The sequence below is a fragment of the Symphodus melops genome (genome assembly GCF_947650265.1).
Source record: "Symphodus melops genome assembly, chromosome: 5".
Lineage (NCBI taxonomy): Eukaryota > Metazoa > Chordata > Actinopteri > Labriformes > Labridae > Symphodus > Symphodus melops.
This window is the reverse complement of record NC_136695.1, coordinates 15,334,870-15,358,565: the sequence shown is the minus strand read 5'-3', so window position 1 is coordinate 15,358,565 and position 23,696 is coordinate 15,334,870. Positions and strand designations below refer to the sequence as shown.

General features: G+C 38.8%; 1 protein-coding gene across 1 annotated transcript; it reads left to right on the top strand.

Annotated features, from left to right (window-relative positions):
* Positions 1 to 15,997: 15,997 nt before the first annotated feature.
* On the top strand, positions 15,998 to 22,339 carry nrsn1 (neurensin 1). The gene is made up of 6 exons (XM_079344778.1): positions 15,998 to 16,104; positions 18,919 to 19,034; positions 19,251 to 19,343; positions 19,475 to 19,593; positions 19,766 to 19,953; positions 20,086 to 22,339. Exons 2-6 carry the CDS (start codon positions 18,936 to 18,938, stop codon positions 20,187 to 20,189), a joined length of 603 nt encoding a protein of 200 aa, XP_079200904.1. The 5' UTR covers positions 15,998 to 16,104; positions 18,919 to 18,935; the 3' UTR covers positions 20,190 to 22,339.
* The last annotated feature ends 1,357 nt before the right edge of the window (positions 22,340 to 23,696 follow it).

The window sequence follows — 23,696 nt, the reverse complement described above, 5'->3', positions numbered from 1 at the left end:
TTTCATTCAAGGCCTACTGTGCATCTAATTTTGAATGTTTTTTTTGGGGGGGAGAAACAACCTGCTTTTCTATGAATTCAGTAGGAGACAGGGTTTTAGCAATGTGATGGGAACATACTGCCATCTCCTGGCCTGGATAGGTTCTGCTCCTGAATAGAAATTGTCTGGCTGTCTGAGACATCTGGCAGCAGACGTATAATGTTGCTCAATCCCTTGAGACTTCAGTCTTCTCTTTCCTCTTCTCCTGGCCAGCCTGCTGTTTCTATTCTCTTCTGTGTGTGTTTGTCTATAGCGGCAAGACTGAGGCAAAGAGAGCAGGGAAAAAAAGTGAGAAAGAGAGATCATATCTGCAGCACGTTCCTAGTAAAGATAAAAAGAAGCCTTTACATTGGTTTCCAGGGACAATATTCCGTTCCTTGGCTATACAACACCCGACACCAAGCGAGCCCTCCTCACTGTGGGCGGCATGCTATTCTCAGTGTGAGTTCCCTAATGGCTATAATGGAGGACAAGACCATTTATTATTGCCGAGGGTTGAGGTATGTATACGGCTACAATTAAGGAGAAAAACATCCTGGCGCTTGTAAAGGGCAGTAATGTGACTCGGGGAGTGATGGATGCTGGGGGAATGAGTCGTAGGCCAGTGGGAGTATCTTATTATCTGAGGCGGGTTGGGGATCCGTCATTGAGGTAAATTAGAGAAGGAGGAGAGAAGGGATGATGAAGGGGAAAGAGAAAAAAAATGAAGGAGAAAGAGAAAATGAAGAGAGGTATCTTGACATTGCGGAGAACTGCAGAGAAAGTAGGAGATGCTCAGAAGATGGTTTACTCTAACAGCTCATCGCATAGAAACAGCAGCCAAGACATTGGGGACTACACCTATTTAAAGCACATATCTTCATTTATTTAAGATGATTTCAAATAAACTACAATGGAGCTGAAAAATATTTCCCTTTTTGCTTTAACTAGACTTCCCCTTGGAGTTATATCACAGTTGAAGTCAATGAATCATTTCAGATGGCTTACAATGTCTTACCTGTGTATTCTAAGTGTTTGCACAGTGTGTTTATGTTTATCTGCGTCTATGTTCAATAATCATACAAAATGATACAGTTTCCTGTTACTACTGTTTCTCTACATGCATCCACATTCTTTGTAGCATTTCAGGGAAATGATGGTGCCACTGCATCCACTTGTCATTAGTGTATTCAACACATACTTGTATGCATGTACAGAACATGACTGCATACCCTTTTTTAATCAGTAGCTATCTATTTGAATCACTGTATTTGGCTGCATCCACGATCACTGGTTTACCCTGGGGACTCAGTCAGACAGACGGTATGGGTGGTCAGTAGCAAGCAAATCTCAATTACACTGACAGGTGACAGTGAACAGAATAAATTATCATTATGTCTGCAGAGTAGAGCCAAACACATTAAAGGCTGTTTGTGTATATGTTATTGCTGGGAGGCCTGAACACGTATGTCCTCTTTTGGGACAATCAGCCATATGTATGAATTCATTGTGTGGGGCAGCAAATGCCAATGAGCTGCCTAATAGCGCCATTAGGCTCTGACAAATGAAAACACTAACTTACACCAAAATGGAGATCCATTGGTTTCATTGCAGTTGGTTTCTTAGCCATCACTCAGGGGTCAATCTTATGATTATGTATGCCTGGGACATTCTGAACCGCCATTGTAATGGAACATTTATGTCCATGTATCACAGTTATTCAGGTTATGCAAGAGGTGAAACTGTAGAATGAAATGTGGGTGGATTTTATTATCTTTGGTGATTGGTAATGTGCAGCCTTAATACGGAACAAGTTCTGATCAAATCAGGCAATCAGGGGAGGTTAACCGTGCTGAATTTGGTTTTCAAATACTAATATCTTATTAAGTTATAGCGGCTGTAATGTTATATAGCCTAACTTAAACAGGCTACTGATTCACAACCATTTTGCAAGTTGGGCTAATTTATGCATCACCAATGTGACATACTGCTCCATGATATACAATTACAAATTTCTAATGAGTGCACAAGTTATCATGTCTTATGTAAGTGATTATTGTATTTAAAGGAAATACCTGTTTCTGGCGGTCCACTATTTATATCCGACACATTTTCGTAACACCTGAGTACAATTTGAAACCTTGAAGCAGTAGTCTGCATGAAAATGAAATGTAGAAACTCAAAAAAAAAAGTAATTGGTATTTTTAAGCGCATGGAAGCGAGGCGTCTAAGAAATATCCCATTTAAACCACTCTGATATGCTGTTTAGACACCATGCAAGGTATTTCCGCCTCATCCTTATCTGGATAATCCAAAATTCCAAAAAGTGGGAATAAAATGTCACAGTCCTGTATCTCATGTACATACCCGTGACATTTCTTGAGCATGGGGTATAAACTTTGTTTATCCCTGTATCTTTGTGTGTTGTGCATCTGTGTATCCATGCATTTTGTGTGTCGCTGTGTTTAATCTGACGTGTTTATTGCCTGTATGTCTGTTGTGTCTATGTTTGCAGGTGTTAAACAGAAAATTTACTTTCCAGCAGATGTCCTTGATTTGCAGTGTCAGTGATGTGCAATGAGAGACAGACCAGTTTATTGCAAAAATAGATAATCCCCAGCCTCGTGGTGGATGCAATGTGATAAGGGTTTTATTGTCGTATGAATGTGCCTTCATTGATATCATCATCTGCCAAATACAGAGAGGCAGAGTGGAAAGAGAAGAAAACAAAACAGGCGAGGAATAGATCGACAGAGTCTCGAAAAAGACAACTTAAGACAATTAGTCACAAAATGAGGCAGAATGAGCATGGGGCAGGAATAAAAAGCCATTCAGTTACACAGACAGAAGGAATGACAAAGACAGTCAGACAGCAGGAGCAGGAGATAGAAAGAGGCAGATGGGGGACATTAAGTCAAAGTTAAGTAACCATCGTCTGCTTCTTTATCTCACCCAGATATGCTAATCCAGTGAGCCTCTGCTGATATGAGTTTAACAGCCTGGCTGGTGTGTGTATATGTGTGTACTTGAGAGTGAGAAAAAGACCCAGTCGTCCCTTTTCATCATGCTTCCAGTTACACAAGCTCTGCCTCGCCAGTACCGGATGACATAGTTATAATCTCATTGCAATGGAAAAGTATATAAATTACCTCTAAGGCACTCAACAAAATCTGACTGTGTGTATGTGCATGTGTGTGTGTGTGTGTGTGTGTGTGTGTGTGTGTGTGTGTGTGTGTAGGTGTGTGTGTGTGTGTGTGTGTGTAGGTGTGTGTGTGTGTGTGTGTGTGTGTGTGTGTGTGTGTGTGGAATACCTGGAGGCCGGGATTATTCTAAATTGATCTTAAAAATAATATATAAATACATAGTTTGTAAATACACATGAAAAGCTGGAGGGCAAGGTCATTTGTGGGTGCCTGGTCGTGTCAGATTGTATCTAATCAAACAAGTCCAATCGATTAGTTTGTATTCTTTTACGTCATGGCCATGAAACTCACAAAAGCAATAGGTCTGATCTAAAGCCTGTTCCTTCCGGCTTCTTCTTCTTTCAAAAAAATTGTTGTGTCATGATTAGTAGTGCAGGAAAGTAGGGCCCAAGTGAAGACAAGTTCAATTGTACTGTAAATAGAAATACATTCAGATTGGTAGATGTGCAGCCCTTTTACTAATGCCACATAAATGATTTGTGAAGACTCATTACTGATTGAACCATTTTTCAGGTTGCCTAATTGCTATCATGGAGTTCTCCATTAAAGGCAGGGTAGGTCATTGTCTAAGATTTTGGTTAAAATTGTCTTTAGGTCCGAACGGAAATTAATAATTCATGTGCTCTAAAAAAAGAAACGGGTAAGAGTGGGAGAAGACTGCGGAGGGAATGCTACTTTTAAAATCATGCTCGTATTCGAAAATGACCAATCCTGCCTTTAAGTGTTCTTAATGTTGAAAGAACAAAAACTGTCTTTGACCCAAATATTATACACAATTTTGGGTAAAACTTCCTGACAGGGTCCCCCACATATCACAACTCTTGGATCAGACAACCCATATACACTGTAATTTCATACCACATGTTATGAGTTTATCTACCATACTTGTGACCAATCAATTTGACATGCGTTGTGCTATCTCTGTGAATTGACCTAGTAACACAATTAGATAATAATCCAACAGATAGTTTTCATGTAAGGACAAGTCCATGCTGAGAAAAAAAAAATGTGTTCGCATGTACAGTGTGACTGATCAGCTGCTACATGACATCCGCACGTCTGATTCAAATAGAATGAATGTTTCATTTTCATTGACATGTTCATGGGACTTTGACATGCTGTGCTTAGATTTATCCAATCATATTGCTTGCCCCATAACGATGATCATTTTACATATAAACTCATGTGCCTTGCCGCATGCAGAAAAATCCACGACACATCTGCAGGAACAGACATGCATTTTCACTAACATGCACACACTCCCTCATACACACCAAAGATCTCCGAAACCCCTTGCTGGTAAAGTGACTATTTCAAGCCCTGATGGCTGAAGTGAATAATGCTCGATTAACTCCCTCTCTCCTTTTCTCGACAATTCTCTCCATTTTTCTATCACCTTCTGTTTATTTCCTTTCTTGGCAGTCTCTTCTCTCTCTCTCCCTCTCTCTTTTCCTCTTCACCCCCACCTTTCTATCCATCTAACTCTCCTTCTCAGTCCTCTCCCTCCCTCTAATATCTCCCCTGCAGCCATTTTCGGGGCTCTACGGGGAAGGAAGCAATCTTAGATTTATTTTACCTCCAATTTCCAATTTGAGAGACCCCTGCTGCTGGAGGCGAATCTTCAGAGGGGCCTTATGTGAGTCATCCTGTTAAATTAAAGTCTGTAAAAAATGGCGAAAAGATTTCCACGACTCCACATGTTTATAGAGTGACAAGAGCAAGAACACCATCCATTTTCTGTACACAGAGCCGTATGCAACACTTCCCATTATGATTTTCAGGGCTTTGATTTTTGGAGCTATTCCCGTGGATGTCACTTATGACATGAGAGGTGAAATAACTCAACAAAGCTAAACCAAAAGTGAGACAAAAACTGGAGTGAGAGCCTAGAGCTAAAAAAAAAAAAAAAAAGTAATGAAAAACCCCCAGACTTCAGTCGTAACTTAACACAGCTCATGTGACAAGTAAATCCATTAAATAGAACTGTGGCAATAAACTATGTTTACTTTCTCTTCTTTGTATTTGTATGTTGACATGCTTGTTAAAGGCTTTTTGTTTGAAATTAGTTGTTGCATAGCGAGTGTGCAACGTACAAGTAGAAGTATATGTAGAAGTATATTGTCAGTCGTTGCCATTAACAAAAACCTTCAACAGTAACAGCGAGGATCATTCAGAATGCAAGAAAAGCTCTCGTAGTCTCCCAGTTACTGCTAATCTGACCCCCCTGAAAAATAAAACCACATTTATTCCTCCCATGCCCTTTGATTGTCCATTACCAATGAAAAGAATAAAGTTTGCCTCGTCGTGTCCATATGTCCATTCTCAAATCCTCACACAAAAGAGCCACACACTCAATTTTTTTTTTTTTTGCTCTTGATCTTGCAGAAACGCAAACTGTCTCACTCTCTTCCCTTACATACACACACACACACACACACACACACACACACGCACACAGTACTCACTCAGCACACACTCCTCTATTCACAGTATAAAGCCTGGAGACAGGTGTTGGATTAGCTTTCTGCTAGAAAAGAGCTCAGTGCCTTTGATAGAAGTTGAGCTGGCCTGGAGAGCAGAGAGGCAGGTGCACCACGAGAAGAAGGGAGGGGAGACAGGCATGTAGTCTGTGTGTGTGTGTGTGTGTGTGTGTGTGTGTGTGTGTGTGTGTGTGTGTGTGTGTGTGTGTGTGTGTGTGTGTGTGTGTGTGTGTGTGTGTGTGTCAGAGGATGCAGCCCAGTCATCCCATCTATTGAGAGGAGTAGAGGGGGTTTTGGCAGAGCCAGCTTCTGTAATTGGAGAGCTTGGCGCGGCCAGAAGTGAAGCGTGGTTGGCTGTTGCCACGTGGTGACAGTAGCTTGCCAGACAGCCTGTCTATACACATGTAAACACACACTTTGGTGCACACAAATACACACTCAGGCAATCCTTTCAAGTTTTGAGTGTCTGCGTTAACCAACATTTGATTGTCAATTGAAGATAATTCTAGTCCTGTCATTTCTGCAAACTAAAATGTAATTTCTAATCTCATATCTAAAATCAAAACAATATCTTTTATCATAAATATGAACGCACAGGCTATTTCAACCACAAAAAAAGGGGAATTCTTGCACCACATACTAAAATGCTATACAAACACAAACACTAGCTTCCAGCCTGTAACCAAGGTAACTGAAGGAGCAAAGGAGGCCTCTTCCAGATGCTTTTGTTCTTAAGGACATCCCTCTGAGAGTGTCTGCCCTATCACCATAGGACTGCCTGTCTCCCTCTCACACATAGAGAGAGAGACAGACAGAGAGACATGCACCTCTAATCCTCCAATTTGATGCTTTTTTCATTTAAATGTCCAATTACAGAGAGAGGGAAAAAGAAAGGGGTAGAGAACCGAAGCAGAGGGGGTCGAGGAGGAGAGGAAACTGAACGGCAGATGGAAATTGCGGAATACAAAAACACACAAAAAAAAAAAAGAGCAAAAGATGGGAGAGCAACTGAAGTGTGTGCCATGTTAAAGTCCAGCTGGAATTCACACTTGCCCTGAACACTGTGAGGCAGGTGCAAGGTGGCATGTAGCAGGTTCAGAGGAACTTTAATATCAAGAAAGTAACATGCTTTAGACAGGGGGTTGTTTAGAAGCCCAAAGTGGGTCCTTAACGCTAGGACTGTTTGCACTGGGAAAAAAAAACAAACAAAAAAAAAAAACAAGAAGTAGCACAAAAGACAATTAACCTGGATGATCAGACTGGCCATGAATACTGCGAGAATCATGGACTACAGATTAATCTTGGTTTCCTAGTTCTCATAATGTGGATCTGTAGACCAAGATAGCCAGATTGTCAGATTTTTTGACGATTAGACTAAACTCCCTCGAAACCCAAGTGTAAAAAAAAACAGACTCAAGTTAAAACTGCATCAACATACTTGATTTAAAGGGATACTTCGCCCATTTGCATGAAGCTTTGTATCATTAGAAACATGGTAGCAGTGTTGAATGGTTGTGAGTCCAGCCCTCATTTTGCCCTGAGACGAGAAAAATGTGTTTTTCTTTGCCTGGAAGTTTTCTTCATGTGATGCAATATGACGCTTCCCTTCCCTTTAAGAAAGCAAACCAGAACCATGAAAGAAAACTTTTTCTTCATGGTTATTTTAAATGCCTCTTTACTTTACAAGGACCACTCAACAACAACATGTGTCTCAGATACTGAATGATAGATGATACTAATGTTAAGATAACAATCATCATGCAAGAGGATGTTGCCAGTTCGGCTTGTCTAAGAGGATGGACTGATATGTGACGCATGGGGCCGGGTAGAGGCAGACTCTGGATGGGGGGGTTCCATCTCAGGCGTAATTCTGAGCTGATCCTGGATGAGAGGAAAGGAGGATGGGTTGAAAATTGTAAACAATCAGAGTGGAGTGGGGTCGCTATAAGTAAGCTAGTCAGGTGATTGAAAGTGTGGTTAAGGTGTGATCCTGCTCCTGAAAGTAAAGTTATTCTTTTTTAATTTACTGCTGTCACAAGGTAATTGTCAGATGAAGTGATTAACAGCAGGCTGCAGAAAATGCCTGTTTACCTCTACTGTACATTGAAGACATTCACAGAGCGAAATTTAATGACTGTAAAGCAAGAGGATATTTTTGCATCAGAAAACATGATTTAAATATGTCCACTTTTATGATCAGCAAAGAAATAGAACATACTACTTTGTTTTTAGACAGTGACATTGTCAACACATAAAGGTTCTCGAGGTGTTCACAATGCCACTGCCTCTTTTACAGGAGATTTAATGTGGAAACGAACATCCAATGTATAGTATATGTTGCTTCTCCCGTGCATGAAAGAATGTATTGTAATTTTAGTCCACACAGTTGCTCCGGTCAGCGAGAAAACAAGGATACACAGTTCAGTCCTTTTCAGGTTTTGATAGGCCACAGCATAACACCATTGGCAAAGGATTCAGCAGCCCCATTGATATGAATGATGATAATGTGACGATGATGATGTAATAAGAGAATGCAAACAGTATCATCAGTATGGATAGAAAAGTGATCTACAACGTCCAAACAGTCTTGAGAAATGGCAATGACCAGTTTAATATAGTTAGTTTTGTAATAGGTTTGAAGGTTTCATTTTACTGAGATTTTTGTGGATGCTTTATGAATCTGTCAACATTTGTATCTCAATTTAAAGCTTCCTCAAAAGATTGTTTTATCTGTCTGTCTGTCTGTCTGTCCGTCTGTCTGTGTATGGGTGTCTTTGTGTGTATGGGTGTCTGTGTCTGAGTGAGTGAGTCGTTGGAGTGTGATCCAGCAAGATTAATTGGTGTTAAGTGTGTGTCTCATAAGTGATGTTGTGCCTGAAGAGCAAAACAGGGACGATTACAGCTAAGACTCATACATCAACCCCCATAGAACCGTGACTGATGACCACTCAGAGAAAATGTTTGAACGAGGACAATTAAAATATGGGGGAAGCTGAGGATCACCGTAGGAGCACCAGGCTGTAGCCGCAGAAACTCTGTGTGTGTGGGTTGTTTTTCCCCCCGCGTGTGCTGAGCCTGCAGGTGAATGGTTGTCATCAAGCTTAAATAAATCACTGGCCATTGTTTATGAATGATACATTACTGTGATGGATATCCATACACTTTACAATACATTCTCTTTTTTTGCGAAAAATTAGTCAATTAAAAGTTATTCCGTTGTTTTCTACTCCATACAGTAACATTGAGCCAAGACAATTTTGTTAAAAAAAAGGTATGTTTAATTTGAACTGTGAAATATTTTTATACTGTTTGATTTGACACGTCTAAAAAAAAACACACAGGAAACTCTCAATATAACAGTACATTTTGCCCACAAAGCTCCACCTTTTTCTTGACTGATTGCTTCAGAAATATTTAACCACGGCTTTCCCATCCTAACCTGATTCTGTGTTTCCCCCCTGAAGCTTCTCAGGCTGATAATAAATGATTACAGGACACAATGTTTTCTCATAACTGCATTTATTGAAGGCCGAGTTAAACAGATAGCCTTTGGCCACAATTTTAATTTGTGGATGTCATTAGAAGTGAGGAAGAATGTGTTCGAATTTGAATTAGATTGAATAATGGTTATATGAATATTTTCTCCTAATATTTTTTTTTTTTTTTTTACAGATTTGACTTAAAAGATAATGTTTCCTCTCATTTGTTTGAATTACTCAGAAGTATTAAGAAATAAAGATGTTGGTCTATGATTTTCCAAGCATTTCTAGAAGGAGCTACGATGACAAAGCTCTTTGGTATTCCGGTTATTATAAGAGAGGTCACATGACCAAAATTAATGAAAACCATTTTACAAGAGTGATCCTGTCATATCAGTTCATGCATTGCTTATTCGCATACCACTGTTCTGTGTAAGTGTTTCCAGAGTTTAATGTCCATACAGCCAAGACTTTGACAGCTTTGTCCAAAAGAGAATGATGCATCTATCACAGCAACATTTTTTTGGCCCCTCCAGTCAATGGTTTGTGAAATACTGCACAGCCCAAGTGCAAAGTCCAAGCTTCCAGCTCTGATATCACAGTGACAGAAGAATCAATAAGATGAAGAATGGACAATAACACCAAGGCTAAGGTTTCTGAGATGGATGGATCAGGTGTTCCTCCCTCTCATCTATCATCAAATATTAGTGGGAGGGGAGTGTGTGGGGGGGGAGGGTGTGTTTTTCTTTAACTTTTTTTTTTATTGTTACCATACTCACAACAATAGCTTTTTTGGGCAGAGTCTTATGTAACAGTAAAATATCATTGCCTCCATTTCTTGTATCAATGTACAGAGAAATAAATGACATTTGAAGACATAGGCCAGGACAATAGTTGTTTAAGTGTATTCCATGTCAAATCCTCATTAAACTTGTACTGTCTATTTATGTAATAACACCACAATCTCACCACACCGAAAATATGAGGAAACATTTGGGGTCAACTATATACCGTAGTAATGTTAGAATTAATTGTAGTTGGCTTTAAAGGATGTTGATATTAATTCAACATATTCACAGCGTGTATTACTTGTTGATGCAGAACCCCTGACGTCCAGTAGATGGCAGCCTTGTTAGTGGTTAACATTGTTTGTAGTGTGCCCCCTGCTTGTGTTTACGGTGGTTCATAAATGAGCTGCTTCAATGATTTATCAATTGATTTCATTTATAGCAGTATCACTGTAAACGTCATGATGTGTGTATTGGCTCTTCTCGCTTTTGTTAGAGTACACAATCATAAAAAAGGGATAATGTACAGAGAATATTGGACAACATTTTAAAAAAACTAACCACTCAATCTTCTGCCAGCTTCATAACACAAAGATTCCACATTTTTTTCTATTGCATTTCTGTTAACTGAATGTTTTGGTTTTGGCTGAAATCTTTAAATATGCACTGAAGAAGTCCTCACCTTGACTTGCATATTAAACATACTCTTTCAATATTTTTGTAGTTCTGTGGTTTCTTAAGAACATGTAGGAAAACAGAAGTATGCAACATCAAGCAGGAAAACATAATATGCACCAAAGGCTCCTGTTGCTTTTTGTTTATATAAGACAAGAATAAAGTATGTAAAGGACTGTGGTTGATTCTTTGTATTTTTCATTGAGAAAATCTTAGGTAGAGGGACCGATATTTTTTCTTTGTTGATTTGACTAGATTACAGATATAACCATCTTGGCCTATAGATAATGAAACATGCAGGTCGTTGAGAGAAAAATACATGACTAAGTTTAAAAGAAAATATGTCTGGACAATTTATTGTAAGAATAATTGAAATAAATATGTAGCATTTTATTTTTGTAGAAATACATTTAGAGAGGGAGTAGGTAGAATTGTATCCAGTTGAATTCAATACCTCGTACTCTGGCCTTAAGAGAAGAACATTGTTTACATGATTGGATTTCTTAAATTATGAGTATTATTATCACATCTGCAGCTTTACTTGTAATGTAGGTCACTATGTTCTGCCAGGTTGTCAGGTAGCGTTGCCTTTAATACCACATGCTATCTGAGTGAAGATCAACTCGTCAAAGTTTGTTTCTGCCATAGAATCCATACGTCAACAAATAACATCTAAAGCCTGCTGTTGGCCTACAGTATAACCATCAACCTAAATGAACTAAGTTAGAAGTTTGAGTCATATGCTTTGTTGCATATAGATTTCATATTGATTTTATCCCATATAAGTGAGCATTTTGTTAATATTTTCTATTATTATTATTTCTATTTACTGTTTGCCTGTGGGATTTGCATATGTGACCAAAATGTGAGTCCAACACCTTCCTCTAAGAGAGATGTACACATTGGGAAAGTGTGGCATGCAATTAGTATAAATGTTCTTTTGTTTCTTTGCTCCATGATTAATAATCTCTCCACACACCCCTCCTACCCTCCCCACTGGCTCCCTTTCTTTCTCTCTAATGAGCTGTGGTTTGTTATCAGTCATTACGGGAAGCCTGATTATCCCACTGGCATGCTGAACACGCTCACAGAGAACTTCCTGAAGGTGACCTTTTGACGTCGCCATAGAAACCGCCTTGCTCCGCTCAGAGATGCTATGCTTAATACAGAAAGAGAGAGACAGAGAGAGAGAGAGAGAGAGAGAGAGAGAGAGAGAGAGAGAGAGAGAGAGAGAGAGAGAGAGATGACAGAACATTTTCTTCCAAACAGAAATCTATTAGTATGCTGCAATGTGATAGCATGCTCACATGTCATTTTACAATGTGACAGCACAGATTATATTGTTAACCAATAATATATTGGAGAGGAACTCACCTATAATTAAACACAGGGCATTCTAATTTCACAATTTATCATTTTTTATTGCCTTTAATTTATCTTCAGAATAAGATTTTTAAAAGGTCCATTACTTCCTTTGGCCAGAAAGTGTTCTGCACAAACACTCAATACTGTGAGTTCATTCAAATAAGCGTTTAAAAGTCAATTATTACAAGATGTTTTAGTTCTGTTTAAAAACATACATGTGGGGGCGCCGATAGCTCAGCGGCAGCGACAGCGCGCGTACCATGTTGCGAGGATTCGGTCCTCGCGCGGGCGGCCCGGGTTCGCGTCCGGCCTGTGGCCACTTTCCCGCATGTCTCTCCCCACTCTCTCCCCATTTTTCCGACTCTATCCACTTTCCTATCAATAAAGGCAAAAAGGCCAAAAATAAATCTTTAAAAAAAAAAAAAAAAAAAAAACATACATGTTGGAACAATTTAGGAAATAGGCCTACTAATTCATATGGATCTTGTGTCAAATACAGCAATTCTGAACTTGTAAAAATGAAAGCTGTAGAAAAGTTTTTTAAAAAATACTATTGTTAAGTGTTTGCTGTAAAGTTCTGAAATCGTGTCAATTGTTGTTACTGATCTGGTACAATTCATGTGAAGAGGGGTGACACACAAATCAAACAAAATAAAGTAATGCACCATGTATGGGTTCCCTATCCTGACTAAAATGTATTCTTAATGCAGTTCACAGCTAGTACAGGTACGTTGTGTCTTTCTCGTAAAAACAGATAGTAAGATGGATTTTCATGAAACACCAATAGCGGTAAATAAAACTTATACATCGACATTAAACAAATCATAGTGGTTTGTAAATTCCACTTATTGAACTATGTATTACACCAAAACATACACAGTTATGTAATGAATAAAGCCATTAATTTCATTTCATCTCACTGGTTAAAACGTCACGGGGTTAAAGACAGGTGTTAGGAGAATTCATGAAGGACTTAGGAAAAGGCGATCGCGTTGTATTGACAATCCGATCGCGCTCTCACGAGGTGACGTCATAATAATGTGACGACGGCGGAGGTCGGTGACGCTAACCTGCCGTGGTGGTGGAACTACAGTTTTCAGAAAATGGACTACAAAAAGCTCATCTAAAATATTTCCCCAGTGCCACACCACGGGGTGTGAATTAAAATGAAAGGTAGAATTTATTAGATACCAGGAAACTTCACTTTGATGGTTTCATAACATCAAAATCACGTTCAGAGTTAATCGCTGGGTTTAAGATTGTTTAAAGTTGTTTAAGACAAATTCTTACAGCGCTAACTTCTATGATCTGCGTCCCTTTTCCTTAATTATAAACAAGGTTTTATAAGACTATTACAATTTCTCGTATTAAATCATCATCAAATAACAGCAAATCATCTCCACAAACACGATACAAGAATGTATAAAAGCAATGTTCACCTTCTTCACACATTTCGAAATTCAAAAAAGTCAAATCAAATGTGTTTCCCTCTCATATCGATTACCCTGATTGTCTTCACCTGTCTCATCAGTCTCACCTGTGTCTAATTACTTCACGTCTATTCAGTGGCGTTTCTGTGTGTGATGAATTGGTGGGGCACAACCCCTTTATGATAAGATAAACAAGGAAATTGACATTACTCTCTGAACTGATGAACCTTTTTTTAATGTTATACATGTAAAGAGGTCATTTATGATTTAAAAAAAAAATACTATGGAGAGTGCATTTTCAAATCTTACATACACAAACAACACACTCTCTCACACACGCCCTCTTTCTCTGACACATCTCATCAGTTGTCTCGTCAGTCTGTACAGCACAAAGGATGTCTCGCCCATTTGATTGACTATCTCCTCCCTGTACACTTAATACATGCAGTGTAACAGTTTGTTTTGAATGGTGCTGGATGTCCCTTTGAGAATATGGGCTGAGCGTCATTCTGCCTCTGAAGCCTCCAATCGCCCTCACTCATGGTCTCAAAAAAAACAACGAAAAAGGCCTGTCCGCCAACTCGTCATGACCCCGCAACGCACAAAGTTTAATACATGTGATAATCCGACCGAGCACATACCTGTTCTCCTCCACTTGTCGTTATGCTGCTCCATGGATCGCCTGTAACGCCCGTCAACGCTGTCAATTTGAGCTGCCACATTTACTGTTCCAAGTAATCCCAGTTTCACCACACAGTCCAGCTGACTTCCGCTGCTCTCATGTTTTGAGATCCTTTCAGAAAGATGTTTGAAATCTTTGAACTCCATCTTCGCCGAATAGCAAACACGGAAAACAGAAGAGCGCCTTCTTCTCGGTGCTAACTGTTAGCCACTTTTCCTTTGAGAACCAATCCACATTAAATCCGCCATTTGTTTTACCGGCAGTTTGGGTGATGACAATATCCATCGGTTGGAATGCTCCATTACACTTTACCTCCAACTTCTCCTGCTAATTTAGGGTTTCAAAACTGTGCTCCAATAAGAAATCCACTTTATTTATCTTCACAACTTCGCTAGCTTTTAAATCCTCCCGCTTGCGGACAAATTCCTCGATACGGTCAGAGACAGCCAGCCAATCAGCCAGTCCCTTCTGAATAATCAGCCAATCAAATCTAAAAGAACGCATGACGTTTCGAGTTGCGAGCCCCACTTGTCGTATTTTTAATCAGATTTACATTACATAGACAAGCACTCTGCGCATTCGTATTAGCCCCGTTTGCCCCTCCGGCCAGCGTATTTCACCTACTACAGAGTATTTCAAATTTATTTTTAGTTAAAAATGAAATTAAATAGAAATAATCCGATGCAAATGACGGACATGCTTATCATAGCTAACACCTTACGAGATAATATGTGACACATAATTAAACTTGATTTGTTTGCACAGTTCTTTCTGACGCTAATAGGTGGGGCTGTGCCTATTTAGTCTCAGTCTTTGTCGGTTCATTGTCTTTTGTAGTTGCATTTTTCCAGTTCCTTGTGGCTGGCTCCCTGTGTTTTCTTCTTTTTTAAATTTATTATTTAAGTTTTTGTTGGCCTGTTTGTAAAAATAATTTATTTTTAGTTCCTGCAATTGGGTCCTCCTTCTTTGTTTTTCAACTCATTTTGTGACACATCTCCTTTGATATATGTTTTTTTGATTTAGAAAAAAAAATGGAAAAGTGTGGCATGCAAAAGTATTCAAAAGTAAGTCAGTACTTTGTAGAACCACCTTTCGCTGCAATCACAGCTGCAAGTCTTTTGGAGAATGTCTCTACCAGCTCTACTCATCTAAAGACTAACATTTTTGGCCATTGTTTGCAAAGCATAGTCAGATCCTGCTGGAAAAAAAAAAACATCCCCACAACATGATGCTGCCTCCACCCTATTTCCTGATGGTGATGGTGTGTTCCAGGCAATGTTCTAACTCTTTCTAGTGAATCAGTGTCAATGTCAACCTGATGTCTGACTAAACTTTGATTTGTTTCACATTTTGGTTTGTACAGGGGGTTTTCATCTTTAAATCTAAAAATTACAACATGAGCTTGTACTTCACGCCTGGAATTACAAGGGGTTGACCACTTCATACATTTTGCTAACACTTTATGCGAGACTTCAGAGAAATGTATTGACTTAAATGAATAAACAGTCAGGGTACCATATTTGAGTCGTGATGCGGCTTGTCTCTAAAGGTTATTCCCTCCTCATGAGGAGTGTTAGAGGGTGACTAACATTTCAAGAGTCTAAGTAATTAACATACCTAAAAATAGATGTTGCATCTATCTATCTATCTATCTATCTATCTATCTATCTATCTATCTATCTATCTATCTATCTATCTATCTATCTATCTATCTATCTAACATCCAACCATCTCACATGTAAACATGACTTCAGTCTTCAATGGGTGTCTTCCGGTTATATTCGCCATTGAATCATCAGATTGCCATGGAAGTTACGCCTGCGCAGTAGGACGTATGGAAATCTGAATTCGAGAGAGAGAGAGAGAGAGAGAGAGAGAGAGAGAGAGAGAGAGAGAGAGAGAGAGAGAGAGAGGTGACCGTAGAGTGATGGGACCCGGCTGAGGGAACAGCAGCGAGTGATCACTCTCCGAGCTGTAATGACAGGTAAATGTCGATTTTAATCATATTTGGGAATAATCCTGGTACTATTGAAGCTCAGACAAAAGCTGGGTTGGTTGTTTCGCCTAAACAAATCGGAAACACATATGTTCCGCTTATGTTCATTCAACGGGAATATCTTTGAACGCGATATCATCTTGCACATCTGGAAGTAGCGTTCATGCAGGGACGTAATGTCGAAAAAAATGTTGCTTCAAACTTTGTGGTGCAGCCTTGTTCCTAATTTATTTCGTTTTATTGTTAATTAGCAGCGTCCTGGGCGTTGGTATCTTAATCCAATGAGACGTAACTTTCACCTTCAGTGTGTACACGCAGGAGAAATTTAGAGGATAACATTTTCAGGTGGTTAAGGTACGTCAAATTACTTGATAAAGACGAAATGTCATGTGAAGCCTGCACATTTCTACGTTGAAAATAAAGCGTTCCATGTGTGTCTATGTAAGTCTCAGGGGGGGTTGGGAGGACGGATGGATGAGCTCTGTTATCAGACTGGCGTCACATATTACGTCTGTGTGTTTTCCTGCTGGGGCTGAGGGCTGGATGTAATAATGGCGCTCAGCACCATGGATAGCTATCGGCTTTGAAAGGACATGTTAGGGGGCAACCTTAATACATTTCATTCTTTTGTAGTTTTACTTTAATAGTGATATAGATTCTGATTTTAATTTTGTTTACTGTTTTATCATAGCCGCTTTATTTTTTAGCCTAAAAAATAAAAACTAAATGCGAGATGATGCATATGAATGGGGATGTCTCTGACCTTATAAGAGTCTGCAAGCTTTTAGCTGATTTGACCACTGTTTTTTTTTTTAAATTATTATTTTTAAATGGTATTGGTTTAAATTACATAGGCCTATGTCAGATACGATGTCGTTTTTTGTTGTTGTTGTTGTTGTTGTTTTGTTTTTTACATCTATGGCCATTTCAGTGGATTTGTCTGTTTCGGTGTGTTGATGTTTCTGTGAAACACACAAGGATAATGACAATGATAACTCTTATGAGGCAAATACATGTATATCAGAATCATTTCTTTCATAATTAAACAAAGTTTTTTTTTTTTTTTTTCTAAAGTGGCAGTTATTAAAGTTCAGTTTAAAATGACAAATGGGCCTCAACTGAGCCTCTATAACATGGAAAGTAGTTGTAGATTCTAATCAAGGGTCTCTAATTCTCTTTTTTTATACAAGCTTTCTTGAATAAGATGCTGATTTGAGTACAAACAGACTTATAATTAACATCTGGTCAGAAGCAGATGTTCATTAGACTCCTCAGCAATCAGCTGTTATATGATTAACATGAGGAACAAAGGAACTGTGTGCATCTTCTTAATGCTGCATTTCACCCTTGAAATTCACATCATGACGGAAACACTGGTATTTCCAGTTCACTGTGTGAAGCTCATTTTTAGGAACATGGCACTCTTCATCTACTGTATTGGGGGTTTTTTTATGGACAACAACATATAAACAACTATAAGGAGCTAGATGACAAACACTGTGACAATGACAGAGGTCCACCCTTGTTCAAAGGTCAAAGGATAGAGGGTGTCCCATGTCATCCATCCTCCTCCACGGTGACTATAGGATCAGAAGGTACAGCTGAATATGTCGTGATAGCTGCCAACAATAGAAAAGCAGAAATGACAGAGACATTTCTTGGATATGTTTTCTTTAATGTATTTTATGTGAATATCAGCTGCTGTTTTATTTAAGAAACCATCAACGAAATCATCAACGCCCTTGTTGAGAGAGACCTTTCTTACAAGATTAAATGTGGTGAGCCACATGAGTAACAAAAACTGCTTGTTTGTGAAGGGAAGTTTATTGGTCCATTTTTGTGATGCATTTCATGGCAGCACATGTTGTTGTGTATGAACTTTGACTTCATATATATGTGGTACAAATCATTATTGATTTACTTTTTCGTTTAGATTTTCCAAGGAAATTTCTAACAAGAATAATTTTGTTCCCACTCATGTCCCCAGTCTGTTACTGTTGTTGGGCTTCAGACACAGCAGTTGGGATTTGGTGTGTGTTTGTTCGTACAGAGGCACTGAGCTGTGAAATGATTTCTGGAGCTAGAATGGAAACTTAGACAATTAATAATGTGTAATAAATGTTATTTCCTGCAGCAGATTTTGTCTATTCTTTCAATGTTATTCTTTCTTTTTATGCAAGGGTACCTTTTATAACAACACTAAAGTAATATGAAAGACATAATATAATGTTCAACGTGAGCACATCACTTTGGGAATAATACTTTCTATAGGATGTTGCTGATCCTTAAGAACATGCCAAGTTTTACAAATTTAATCAGAACTTGATTTTGCAAACCTTATTGTCCTGTCTTTAAAACAAAAACACAAACATTGTTACACAGTTTGCCTTTGATTGTTATAAAACAACACACTGCAAATATACTGCTTTGTTTTGATGCAAAGCAAAATCAAACAAATCCGATGTTGTGATGTGTAAATGCAAACGGGGAAATACGTCAATATATACACGTCAGCACTCTGAATGCGGCTGATATAAAACTGAATCCAAGGAGGAGGACAGATACAATATTTCACACTTTATTTGATAACGGCAGACAGAGTGGGAATGCATAATTAATCTCAATGTACTGAGGTAACCATGCCTTCAGCAGGATGTTATATAACACTGGCTTTGTGTGTAAGGGTTCATGCTTGTGCATAATAATGTATGAATGTACGGCAAAGTGTGTAGGTGGTTTCTCGCAGCAAGTGAGTGAGCCATGCATTCATGCAAATATAATTGTGTTTGTGCTCTCAAACAGGTAGACAGATGTGAAGGATGACTTCCTGCTCAGAGATCTGTGGGTCGGACTACGGTGAGCAAGCTCAAGCCAGCGGGAACTGCCAGCAGTATGGAGTCCGCTCCTACCTTCACCAGGTACAACACACTTACAAAGTTACACAAATAAGGAAATAAACAAGTAAGGCTTCTGGAAATCATTCATCTTCAAGTCACAAAAACCTTTATCATCACAGCATCGTTTTGTAACCATCTAACGTATATCGTTTTGAGACTTTGATTTTTTAGATTTGATTTCTTGTAGGTTTTAATTTCAATTTTTAATGTATGATCTGTCTCTGATTTCCAAACTAGTTCTACGAGGAATGCACAGCTTCCATCTGGGAACGTGATGAAGATTTTCAGATTCAGAGATCACCGAGTAGGTGGAGCTCTTTACTCTGGAAGGTGAGGTTGCCCTTTATCCTGATCAAATAGAACAACATCTCACCTGCTGATATCAGGATGTAATTCAGATAGCGGTCAGTCTAAAATCATTGAGCTGACTTAATAAGGCACTACTAATTATTCTCCTGCAGGTCTGTCTCGTGTTCGGCAGTCTGATCTTAGTAGTGGGCCTCATAGTTGTGTTGGTGGGTTATGGCACTCCAACCAGGATCGAAGCATTTGGCGAGGATGATCTCCTATTTGTTGACAGGTGAGATCAGTTTATACATAAATGTGAGAGATGCAATGAAATTGTATTCAACTTAATGTAGAGTACTGTATTGAAAACAACTATAACTACAACGTTGAAAACACACACAACAGCAACACATACGCGCACAAAAAAAAGTTTCAATTGAAAAATTGACTTTATTTTTCAACAGCCACGCGGTCAGTTTCAACCGTGCACTAGATGTTTGCAAACTGACCGGTGCGGTGCTGTTCTGTGTGGGAGGCACCTCCATGGCTGTGGGTCTCCTGCTGTCAGCCTTTGCTAAAAGTTACTCCAAAGAAGAGCTTTATCTGCAGCAGAAGTTTAAGGAGAGGTTGGCTGATCTGCACGCAACAGTTGGTAAGCTCTCACTCTGTACTGACTTCAAAACGACACTGATAGAAACTCCAGGCTCTAAATAGAGACCGACAAAAAGTGATTTGTTACTGTTTTGAATGACTATCCTTCATACAGACACTGCTTTTCTCCCAGGTTCCCCCATAATGAGGGCACCAACACCCGGAGAGGGAAGAGTTCCAGTCACACTTTCAAAAGTGCAGAACATCCAGCCAACGACCACAAAGTCAGAGACCTGACAGAAGACCACATGAAGTCGTACAGTGAAGAAATCTGTGTGTGTGTGTGTGTATATATGTGTGAAGATTGACAGGAGAGCAAACTGGTGTGTGAGTGTGAAGTGTGTGTGTGGAAGTTGATCCGTGTGCATTTTCTCTCATTTTGAAAGGTCAACTCACATGACTAATAGGATTGGTTTTTCATCTTTATTTACTGTTTGACATTACAGCTTCATGTTTAAGGTTATATCGGCACAGAGTTGATCTAGCTGAGCAAATTTTATCTACTTTGTTTGAACATCATTAGTATGAAATTCAAATTTAGTTAAACAATGCACATGCTCTGAGCTTTACGCCCAGAAAACAAACCACACATGGATATCAATAGACAACAGCAGCTAAAGAACAACATCATAGTTAAAGTGTTTTGCTGTTAGGAGGATTCACATTTGGGGAAAGAGAACTGTGTATGTGCCTGGGAGGTGTAGAGCAGCAGATGCACCATTTGAAGTAATTCTGATTGGCTCCATTCACAGAAATGATCAAAATGAGCCATGAGCACATCAGCAATTATCTCTGTGTAGAAGATCAGAGAATGCATCTTTATGGACTGAATACTCTTTTTATCTTGTGTATGTGTGTATTCAAAAAACAACCACAGTTAGAGCTGTCAATCAAATCTGGATGATACGAATCCGTGTGCTGATTTAACTTCTTTTTAGTTTTGTTTACATGCCCATAAAAGAAAAGAGGAGGCTTAGAAGATACTTTGCTTGAAGTTTACAGATCATCTGCAAAGATTAGGAGAGACCTTAAAGGGTTGATTTCACGCTGACATTTTCTTCTGCCTTATTAGGCCTGTAACCTTCAGTGAGTTTTCAGACAAGATCGATAGAAGAGACGGCACAGATGGATGGGAGGTACATCGAACCAGACCATTCAGAACAACACTGTCTGTGATTATCTAGGGATTACCTTCAAGATGACACAATAAGACGTTCATGATGGAGTCTTGTTTTAATTCTCTTGAGTTTCTAGACGTGATTACCCTCGTTTCACTAGCTGTAACAAAGAATAGCCGGTAGACCACACACCTATCCACCCAAGCATTTTAGCAATCCTTTAAATCAAAAGGATCTCAGCTAGTTGTCATGAGTGCAGGTGATGCGTGGTGAAATGGTGCAAAGGGAGGCAGCAACGTGACAGAGATGTTACATAACGAGGTGTGAGGGGCGCATGACCTGCTCTCCAGTGAGATCGCATCAGCTACATTCTATTTGACAGCGCAGCACTCATTGTGCTCAGTCTGTTTAGATCTTCAAATGCTATAGATATAATAACTGCCTCCCTGTGCTCTTACAAAAACTTGAAACTACAAACATATGCCAACAAATACTGAAAAGTTCTTATTTGCTGGTTTCATATTCACTTGTGTAAAACAGATGTTGAGTGTGGAATTTTTTTTTTTTAATTCATTTTATACACTTTAACTTACATGCACACTATGCTGCTATTTAACCTCTTATGCTGTCTTACTTAGATTATTTTAAATGTATTTTTATTATTATTCAGACTATTATGTTTAAAGTTTTATTCTTGATACTTTTAATCCACTGACTGTGACAACATTTTCTTGGTTATAAAATGTTTTGTCATACTCACTGAACAAGTGCAATCAACCTACATGCACTGCGACATTCATGTTGCAGAACCCTTCCAATCAATATCTCCTCTATAAATCCACGCCACATCAATGCCATATTCTTATTGAATAAATTGATGAATGCTATGCTGGGGTGCAATGTTGTAACTAATGTAAGTTGGCCTTTTACTATTATTCTAACAACCACTTTTTTTTGTTGCTCTACTTTTTCTTTTAATAATTCAGTGATGTCATTTTCACACATTTGGTCTCAGATACAAGAGAAACACGTAGCTCTAACTATGAAGAACGGCACATTATGAATAATGATTTAAAAAAAAGTTAAATCACTGTTAAGCTGCAAACCAATAGTAAATATAAAAAGCCAATCTCCGGTGTTACTGGGGTTGTTATTAAGTGATCGATAGATGTGCTGACCTGTAGTTCTTCATGCTGTGATTTGTGCAATTTTTTTCTTTCCTGACATTGACAAAAGTTGAGTTCTGCATCACAATTAAATATTCACAAATATTTTTCTTTGGTTGTTTTTGCTTTTAATCTGATCATCAAAGAAAAATGGGTCCCCATTGTAAATGTCCTGATGTAACAGTAACAGTGGATTCTACCGTTAAATGAAAAAGTGACTGTGCTGGAGTTTGGATTGGATAAAGAAAAAAAGAAAAAAGAAAATAAATAAATACGTATATATATATATATATATGTATGTCTATACATACAGTATGTCTATTTTTCAATGAACACAATAAAAGTATCTGCAGCTTAACATTTCTGACTTGTCTTCCTAATCAATTCACTGCTAATTAAAACAACACAACTTTGAGTTTTATCATGTTACCTTAAAGAACAAATTTACCTTGAAGTAGTGTACCTCTTTGTTGTGTAAAATGTTCTTCTGCACTGCTTTCAATCTTGCTTTGATTCTGAAATCACATATTTTAAATTTGCTAAACCACAGACACCCCAGAGTTACCTACTCTATTTATGGTAAAAAGGCTTTTTTTGTCCTTGAAGATAGTTTGAGTAAATACCCTGAACTACGATGAGAAAAAAGAAAAGAATATTGGTTTTATTAACAACTCAAACATGTCAATAGTGGAGCATTACAACGAGCCTTCATTACTCAGTGTGAAAGCTGGTAACGTAATCAATAAGGAGAGTCATTTAGGTAAGGGGTTAGGTAAGGGGAAGTGCAGGGTATTCAGAACCTTATTAACACTCACACACACTCGCACACTAGAAGGAATCACTGGAGGAGATAAGACAGAATTGATGGTAGCTCCAGAAATAGCACCTTAAGAATCATCACCCCGACCAATCCGGCTGTATATGACTCACTCACACACACCCTCCCCTGCAGCCTCTCTCCTATCTCACCCTCTCTCTTACCCATTCCCCCCCTCCCCAGGGATGGTGACTCACCAATTCGTTGACGGCAATGAATCCCAATTTGAGCAGATGCAGGGAGAAGAGGGAGGCGAATACGACATTGCAGACGCTGAATTAGATCACAGTTAACATTATAGCTTCCTGTTGGTGGGAGGCAATTTTATAGTGACTTTATAAATCTTTGTTACATGGGAAGAAGAGTAGCATGCGGTGTAAATATCACATTCATTTTTCTTGTCTCACCTATAGTTCTACCCAAGAATGGCGCTAAAGACACACAAACACTACATGCTATTATTTTTGCACCTTAGTTCTTAAAGGCCAAAATAAGATATGAATAATTCACAAATGATTGCAGCTATACAAGCTATAACTGTATAACTCATTTTTTCTGCACACATTAGTCACACACATGAAATGGCTAAAAGCACCTACAGCTATGGTGTTCTCATGGTGTGATCTTTCTTCTCAACTCTGAT